This window comes from Corvus kubaryi, unplaced genomic scaffold (assembly GCF_017639235.1).
Source record: "Corvus kubaryi isolate FWS band 111438036 unplaced genomic scaffold, C.kubaryi_AGA036_p1.0 37357, whole genome shotgun sequence".
NCBI lineage: Eukaryota > Metazoa > Chordata > Aves > Passeriformes > Corvidae > Corvus > Corvus kubaryi.
The window spans coordinates 8538879-8548300 of NW_024581117.1; the positions used below are offsets into that span (position 1 = coordinate 8538879).

Sequence of the window (9422 nt, forward strand, 5' to 3'; positions counted from 1 at the left end):
CTTCTTCCCCTCATGCATGTGCTGTAGGTGTGTTTGGAGTTGCAGGGGCTGTGTAAGGTCTAGTACAGTACGTGGATTGTGCCATATTATTACTGCTCTTCTGAGGAGCAGGAGTGAAGGAAATACTGAGGGATTTTGTTTCTTTTGCTTTCCGCAAGCTGGGGTAATTTCTTGAGCTGTTCATGTGACTCTTGCATACAGAGACTGTACCAGAATGCCCACAACCATCACACTGTGGGACCTCAAAGAGCTTGCTTATAGTGGTCAAAGTCACTGCAGACTCCATGGCAGTGACCAAATTTCCCCAGCTTCACCGGGGCCCTATTGCTCTTCAGGGGACCAGCTGCCCAGCCTCAAAGCAAATGAAATGCTCTTAATTAACCAACACTATTTCCAAAGGCTGGCTTAGTTGACTCCTGTTGTGTTTAGAAAAATCTAGGTCAGCATGAAAAAGAGGCAAAACAAGACAACATACTGAGATTCTGGGAGGAGTTTTTCATCGCTCCCTCACAAAAATTGGCTACAGCTCTGAAGGCTCTAGAAGTAGTTCTTGAAAATGGGTGGGAGACCTCTCACTGCCTCTGTTCAGGCTCAGCAGTGTTTCTGAGCTGATGCTGTATATCCTGATCTACATATCCAGATCTCCTTAACAGAGCTTGATTTGAGCAGTGATTTGCCAAACACGCTGATCTGGATTAATTACCTTTAAGGAGTAAATTACACTCATTTCCATGTATCATGATTTAGTGGTGAAAATAGGTTTAGGTAGTTTCTTTGTTTTCTTCTGCAACAAAGCTACCAAGCAATCACAGCATAAAAGTACTGTTTTAAGTGATGGGGTTATTTTGACTTGTATGAAATGATTTTTTTTGATCTCCAGTGCAGGTTAAATAATGAATGGGGATTTTTTTTTAATATGTCTAGAAAAAACAGGCATGGTTGCTTTAAATTTTCTTGGCATCTACTTTATATTGTTAATATAATGCATACCCAGTCTTGCACATAAGCTTTCATAGTAAGGGTTGGTTTTTTTCTTGTTTTCACTTTGAAATGGATGTCTAAACAACATTTATTTTTCAGTGCTTTCACCAGCCTAGTTGGCAGAAAAATCCATCCTGGAAAACCTTTATCAGTATCAGCTTAGCTTTCTTGGTGATTTACCTTCTTATTTAGTGGTGTTTTTCAAAAGTTAAAGCTCTTCTGTGTGTTTCATTGGGGTTTCCTTTCAATGGGAAGCAGTATTTTGAAATATTTTGTTACACTGAATTACTTCAACTTGCAAGTGTTTTCCTTTGGCAGGCAGGGTGGGTTGGGTGTTGATGGGGATGGTTTGACACCTGGCCCAGCCTGTGGGAACACAGGGTACACTTCTGTTGCTCTGCCCTTCTGCTGAGGAAAGGGCATTTTGATTGCATGGGAAGGAGGTACTGTAAGTGATTAAGAGTAATCCTTTATTGTTGCTATTGGAATAGCCTGAAGAAATTGCTTATGCCTGGGGTAACCAGAAGCGTTTCCAAAGAGCCTGTAGCCGGTAGCTTGTGTCTTTGTGAGCTGAGTGGATTCGTGCTTCTGCTGGCTTTCTAAAATAATTTTGTAACACATTAAGGGTATGTTTCTCTTACGTGATGTTAAGGATGCTATAAACACTGATTCAGAAATGGTATCTCAATATTATTTTCAGTCTTGTCATGCTATGGGTTTCTTCCTTTTCCTCAAGGTCAGTCAGCATTGCTTATCCCATGCTGCTCAGGTTTGCAGTTGGGATGGCATTATGAAACTTTAGCAAACAGGCATCTGTGCTGGTTACAGCTCTGGGACAGAGCTGACAGCAAACACTGGCTGGTTTTTGTTTGGGTTTTTCTCTTTGGTTTGTTTGGAGTTTTTTTTTAACAAGTGTTAAAACTGAACTGCTGCTGGGGAGAGAAAGTGTCTGAAGGTAGATGAATACCTGGCAGTTGCATTTCTAAAATCTTTGGTAAGTGATGCCCAACAAAAGCTCTATGCAGAAAGCTGCTGAAATCTGTCACGCTAAACAAAAAATGCTTCAAAAAATGCTGCTGATACCAGTGCCTGGCTAGAATTTGTTCTAGCTTGGTCATATTTTTAACTAAGGCAGTACATATTTTTTTTCTACTATAGCTTCCTACTGTAGCTTCCTTGGGCTGCACGGAGGAAGCTTTGCCATTGCCTGTCTAAAAGGAAGCCTGCCTAATTAGGTGGAGTCTAACAGGATGTGGGTAACTTCAGAGAGCTGTGATTACCTGTAGCCTCTCCAGAACCCAGGGGAAGGGCTAAGGGTAAGCCTGACAAGTGCTTGGAGTGCAGACTGGCCATGGGAGAGGAAGGCAGAGTAGTATGAGTGATGTGACTTACTCTGGAAAGCTGATCCTGCATGTTCCAAGTGGGAACACTGATACTGATACCAAGAAGGTGTCTATGTACTTTGCATGGGCATTTTATTTCTATGATAAATTAAAAAAAAAAACAAACAACTTCTTCACTTTTTAGAAATCTTTATTCCAGGGTCACAGACTAAGACAAAGGTTACACAGTAAAATGTAGCTCAGGCTCTTGACATTCTAGTTGGATTTCTAGCCACTAAATGAGTTTCTACTTCTCTATAAAATGTTAAAGTTACCAGTTTACCATTCAACAACAACAGAATAAACAAACCACCATTTCAAACCCTTCAGTTCTCCATGCTTTTAGTACCCACTGAAAGCAAAAACTTTATGTACCTGTGCTCGAATAAGGCTTCTCACATGGAAGTGTTACAGTCTGTAGGTACTGCACAAGGTTATTTGTTACTGCCTTGTGGAGCTCTTAGAGGTTAGAGAAAGAACAACCTTTTCTTACCTTTCTTCCAGAACAGTAGCATGGCAAAACTACTCCCCACACCAGAGTTAGTATTTTAAATAGTTATTCGTTTTAAAAGTGCTAAAACTACACACGCTAAATTCTTGTTCAGATATTCAAAACTAAAAGACAATCTGATGGAAGACTCACTACACATACAGGAAATACTCTCGAGGGGTGCTTATGATGGTGTCTCAACCTTAGGTTTCAGAAGACCAGCATCTGGGAAACAGTGGTATATGTTTATTCACTACATCTAATTTCATTTCCAAATATCAACTTTTCAGCTAGATTCTTGAATGATAATTTTTTTTTCTTTAGATAATAAATTACTTCTCGAAAAAGCTGCCCTCAAAGCTACTCTATACTATAATAACTCATAACTTTAAATCTTCATTCAGAAGACGAGGTCATGCTGCATGAATTTTAAGGCACGTATATTAAACCAAGTTAAAGTGCTTTACGTATCCAAGCTCACTGCACCTCAGCGTGAGCTGAGACGTGGTCTTTTCAACGTGCCTGCAGCAATACAGTGGTCTGTCCTTTGTGGAACAAAATAAGCAGACAAAACAAAGTACGAAGACCAGGCTTTAACAACAACACCAACAACAGTCCTGTAGAGAAAATATAGGTAAATTTAAATCCTATTGCAAAACAGGTGCAAGCTGCCTTGTGGCTCTCAATAACCTCCCTGTTGTAGAAGAACAGTTCTCCTCATTAAAAGGTAATTTATCAATCACTACTAGTAGCTGTCAGTGACAGCGAACACATGCCAAAATCTGCAGAGGAGCAACTTTTGGCTTCTTGCATAACAAACAGGATTAAAATTTGGCAGTGCCAAGACTGAAGGGCTGGTTTTCTACTGAACTACCCACAGGGCCCTGAGAATTATAATTGTGTTGCTTAGTAAGAGGAGAGTTGCTTGAGTAGAAGGCCACTGCATCATGCAGCAGGAATGTAATTTTGCTAATTACAGCACCTAGACATGTATGTGGGGGTCTTTTAAGAAAAATGAGGATGAAGTACGTGAGAAGTGACTTCTTTCATTATCTTCTAGTATTGCTTCTTGGCTGAAGGCTTGTAAGACACCAGGAGACCAAAGGAAGCGTATCCAAATAAAAGGGTCTGAACGAACCATTGAAACTGAACAGCCGGGTCAGTGATTCCTTTAGATCTGTAACATTAACAAAAGCATAAAATGTGTCACAAAACTTATAGTCCTGCAGGCTATACTGGTACTTATAAAGTAAGGTTAGATATTCAGAATGGATTAAAACATTTCAGCTTAGCACATTAATTTCCATCTACTGAGACATTTCCTGTGCTAACTAAACAGACCGGTTCTTGTGGGTTTAGGATTTTAAGCTATCTACTGAACAACAGCTCTTTCAGAAATTCTATGCATACAAGTTCCTCAACAATATACAAATTGTAATCTCAGTTTATGCTATTTGAAATTACTTATCCCAGAAGTTTGTGTACAAAGAACAAAGAAACTGGTTAATCAGGTTAATACCGATCTTAACACACAAGTCTGAATACAATTTCTTGTTGACTGTGGTAGTTAAGGCAGACTGTAGGCTGGCAGGGCAGAGACCTGGCAATGACTGTGTGATGAGGGATGGAGAAGCACTGGTACCTGAATTTGTGGCTAGACAAAAGACACATAATGGGGCTGAAGGCACTTCACTTTATTTATGAAGAAGAGACTTTCCTATATTAGTTAGTTTTAACTTAACATATGTGACTTTTTCTGTATGTTACAGACATTGTCATTTTTTCCTCCACTTCGTTGTTCTTGAGAAGTATTCCTACTGAAAGGAACAACTATAAACATGACAGCAAACCCAAGAGATTTCACATTTCCATCAGGCATAGCTGTGTTAAAACCCCTCAGTGTACAAGGAGGCCCCTCTATTGACCATGGCTAGGACACTTCAGCTTTCATTGCTCCACAGCCTAACACATACAAAATGATCATCCCCCAAGGGTTGATTAACACAACATTGCTAAATGTTCATTCTTAAACTGTCTTACCAGATATGAAAACCTTTTTTGTTTATAATCTCAGCTGCAGCATTTTCAAATTAGTGCAGAAACTAGAGAACAAGGGCTTAAGAAATTTACCTGTTGCTACAAAGCAAGCTTAATGAACAGACCATAGGCAGCAATACAGGCCAAGAGCCAATGACAATACTACTGCTGATGAGCGAATTTGTATCTGAGTCCTCACAGTTTTTCTTTGTGCCTCCTTTGTGATGCTGCCAAGTAGACATCACTTTTACATAAGTAAAAATAAATGGTGTTTGGTGCTCATAGAAGTATAGCTGTTAGGTAATCTAAAGCAGCACTCCTGATGAGATGATGGGCAGGCTATCTGTGTGGATTTTTTTGTGGGTTTTAACACTACTCTGTAAAACTTCATTGGTTAAACTAATTACAGTACACTCATTTGGTATGTTCATTGGTAGTCAAGCTTCCTCATACTTAAAAGAATCACCTTAAGCCTAAATACCCATCTATCTGCACAGTCAGACGTAAAGTTTTCACTTCAAAGCTACATAACTTAAAATGAGAGTCTGATAAACACAAATTATTACTAACTCTCATTCTGAAGGCAGAAATTATTCATCCATATTCTACTATCTTAAAAAAAACCCCAACCCTTATACAGCATTCCATGAAATAAAATCCCATTGCTTCCAAGAGCTGTCACCTGAGAAGCCTGGGACAGACAGCAGTGAATGACCCAAATGATGTGGAATCCCATCATTTTTAATCATGGCAAACAGACTGGCCACCTACCCTGCAGAGCATGAGAACCAGTATCTACATTCTTCCGAATTACTGCAAGCACAAGTCAAATGAGCAGGACGATGGGTTTGGACAGCACTCCTTTCCAGGTAAATTGTTATCCTAACGTAAGACTTAGTTGGCCTTGCTTGTATAGTCTGATTAGTTTGAGCATTTTATCCCAGTAACCTGCAGATACAAGTAGATCTTAAACAGTCCCCAAATGAAAGTGTCCAATTGTATCCTCACAATACAGACACAATGGTTTAAGCGTGTAATTAGCAGTATTGCAATCCTGATGAGGTAAGATCTGATAAAATTGTAACACCTGAAGTTATCTCACTATTTCTACACTATCTATTATTCCCCCTGCCTCCTGAGCAGCAGTGTTACCCAGTGAACAGGGAGGTCAGAGGCTGCCAGACAAGCTCTGGCAAACCTTGCTGCTGCCGGTTCTGCAAGTTGCCAGCCCCTGGTTTTGCTGCCCTGCAAGACAGTAACCACTGGAAGAATTGGCAGCAACCAATTGTGGAGGACAGCAAACTGTCACTGCAACAAGAATTTTACCAGTATCCTCTGAATTCATACTGCTGCTGAGAGCCACCAAAACCAGTCTGTAGGTTATGTCACTTGATTCAGAAATCCTTTGCAGAGAACCTATGCTGGAGTGAGAGGAGGGAACAACTTACTGGCATAACTTAATACCGTAGAGGGCTTCCACTATGTGAATCAACCAGGATACCCAGAACCTGGTGGAAAGAAAACATGGTTTATTTTGTGGAAAATTAGGGAGAAGACTGTTGTATCCAAGATGCATTACGCAGAGAATATAAAACTGAAAGCACTGAAGCGACAAATTATTTTAACCTAGAAAGGTTGGGGTGTTTTTCATCTTAAAAAACCTCCATATGTGTACACTTAAAAGAAACTGAAGTCCACTGAGAAAATCAGAGCAACTGTAACTTGTGCAATAAGCCTTGACCCACTATGCTTCCAAAACGTTCAGCACAGATTAAGCCAAAAAGCCAAATGCTTAGAGAAAGCAGTACAAGTTAATCTTAGTTAAGCATGCAAAATCTATCCTTTTACTTACACAAGTATTTTTAGTGGTCCTAAGGAGCTCCTTAAGTTTTTACAGATTTGGTTCTATGAAAATAACTCTATGTATAGATTCAGAATATATAATGTGACTTGATAAGCCACACTTGGCCCACAAATTTTCATATAGAAGCTTCTGAAGAAAAAAAAGTTACACAGGATATTCAGTTAGGATCAATTCAATACCTTGCTAAAGCAAAGATGCTCTGAGAAAAGATGACGGTTCTACATGGCACAATAAACAAGAAAGCCCTACTGATTTGTGTCTTTACAGGAAGTCAGTGAGCTCAAGGAAATATTTTCCAGCCCTTTTGTTAATTAAAGTAGCAAAAACTCAGCTTTGTAACTCAGCAAAACTTAGCACTATGCAGTTTGTTCGGCAGGTTATTTCTCATGTGGATCAGGATAAATGAGTATCAGGGTAGAAAATGTTCTTTAATTGAAACTGGAAAAAGAAGATTCCTAAAGAAAGAACTGGACTGCTCAAGCAACAGCTTGAGAAAAAAACACTTTCAGTAGGTGGTACAAGGATAACTTTGGACTAATAACTGTCATCAAAAGTAGTATCTTAACATTTTTCCCTTTCTTGCTAAAACAGCATTGCTGGCAAATTCCAAGTTCAATTTTTAAACTACCAAACTGGTCTTAGCCTGTCTAGTCTCCTACATACTTATTACCCCACACCCTTAATTATAATGAGCATGAAAGGAGATCTCTTTAAATCTAATTAACAACTGGGTTACAGGAAAGCTTGCTAACACAGACTAAGTACAAGAGAGAGGCAAAATAATTACACAGTCAAATAGAACTTACCCGTAGCATACCCATTTGTGGTGGTGTTCCACTAAATAATTAAGGAAGGTACCAAATATTCCCAAATAGCTATAAGGTATAGTTGAAGGCCAAAGTGTTACCCACTAAAAAAAAACCAAAACAAACCAACAATGTAGTTAGCTTACTTTAAGGTAGAAGTACTACCAATTTAACCTTCAAAATAGCTTTATTTTTGCTCCCTCATCCCCCATGTCCATGGTGTAGGGCTCATTTATTCATAGTACTTAAATTCTTTCATTCCATTAACCTTCTCCAAGACCCATATTCTTTCAGTAGCCTTTGAAAGATTCCAACTATGAAATTTCTATTCCTTGACACACCGGATGCTGAGGGGATAAGTTTAAGGTTGCAGTCTGGGTACCAAGAGTGCATCTGCACATTAAGTGGCATTTAAGTAAGCTCATTATCTATTAGACATGGAAGCTGCAAAAAAGACTTTGTCCTGAAGAAGTTAATCTGAGGTAAGTGACCTGAAAAAGCCAAACAATGAATACACTGTTTAGGAGGAATAACTATTTATCTAAAACAAGAAGATTAGTCATTCTTCTTTTGTCCCTTGAAAAAGAAAATGTCAGATTTTTGTTTCTTTTTAACAGGGCACAGAAGATAACTAAGCACAATCCCAAAACCAGAGATGTAGCGTTTCTTTCCAGGCTTCTTTCCTGTCACGGAGCTGTCCGCAGTGTTTGCCACTGTGCACCCTGACTTCCACAAGCCGGGGAGGATGAGCTGTGCACTTCAGAGTCCATTGGGGACGTAAAGTGAGCGCTAGGCCAGGCCAAAGTTCACACTGCCTTATCTCGCTTCTGGTATCAATGCTGCAGTTTCTTACTATACACAAATTTAGCTATGCCAAGGATGTGGCAAGATGATGGGTTTAAACAGGGAATCTGCTTAAAGCTCATTCTGTTTCTTTAAACAGTCCAAACACTGTTTTGTGAGTGGCTTGACCTGCCCTGACCATCATTTTTACAGTGGTAGTTCTTAAGTTTAGAAAATCCATACAGAAACAGAAGGAAAATCGCAACATGTGAAAGTCAATGGATGACTTTCATAAACTTTTTAAGATACATCAAAACTGCCATTAACATCCCTACTCCAGTAATCCAACCTAACTTAGCTGAAGTCTGTTTTTAGAAATTAAGACAACGTGGTGACAGAACTTGTGTGTTTTTCCAACACCAGTTCGTATAACCTGTGCCTAAAGCCCTCACCTGTAAATGCACCTTATGGATTGATGCCCCACAGCTGTCCCGGAGTAAGCTGTGCTGACGCTCGGTGCCTCAATTCCCAGTTCTGGGAATGCTGCAGCCCCTTTCCCAGGGCACCTGCCCCGCAAACCCTCGCTTGGTGCCGCGCCCAGGATGCTCTGACCGCGCCCGGGACGCGCCTCCAGCGCCACGGCCTCGCTTCCCTTCGCAGGCCAAGCGGTTTCTCACTCACTCTGGCCCTCCTGCACGGCTCTGTCCAGCCTCCCCCTGCCTGGCCAAAGCAGCACCTCTAGTTTCCTTTCCCCCGCAGTTTATCTTAGGGAGCGGCGTTTCTGCGCACACCGGGACGGTACAGGGAGCCTGTTCCACACACCCCGCGGCTTCTGAACGACCTCCCTCCCTCCCCCCGCCGCGCCTTACACCGAGGACGACCATGCCGAAGATGATGGCGACCATCCAGAGGAGCCGGGAGCGCTGGAAGTGGCAGCTGCCATCGCGGCCGCGCTCCGCTGCCGCCGCCATCCCGCCGGGCCGCGCTGTGCGGCCGGGCCGCGCCGCCGCCGCTAAGGCCGGGCTGAGGGAGGCGGGGCCGGGGCGGGGCCGGGGCGGCACAGCCCGGCCCCGCCCCTG

At 41.4% G+C, this 9422-nt stretch overlaps 1 protein-coding gene across 1 annotated transcript; it reads right to left on the minus strand.

Moving 5' to 3' along the window:
* Window positions 1-2496: 2496 nt before the first annotated feature.
* Window positions 2497-9350, minus strand: TMEM254 (transmembrane protein 254). The gene is made up of 4 exons (XM_042033617.1): window positions 9213-9350; window positions 7561-7664; window positions 6339-6398; window positions 2497-4030 (listed from the first exon to the last, which is right to left on the minus strand). The coding sequence occupies exons 1-4, from the start codon at window positions 9312-9314 to the stop codon at window positions 3910-3912; spliced, it is 387 nt and encodes a 128-aa protein (XP_041889551.1). The 5' UTR covers window positions 9315-9350; the 3' UTR covers window positions 2497-3909.
* Window positions 9351-9422: the final 72 nt, after the last annotated feature.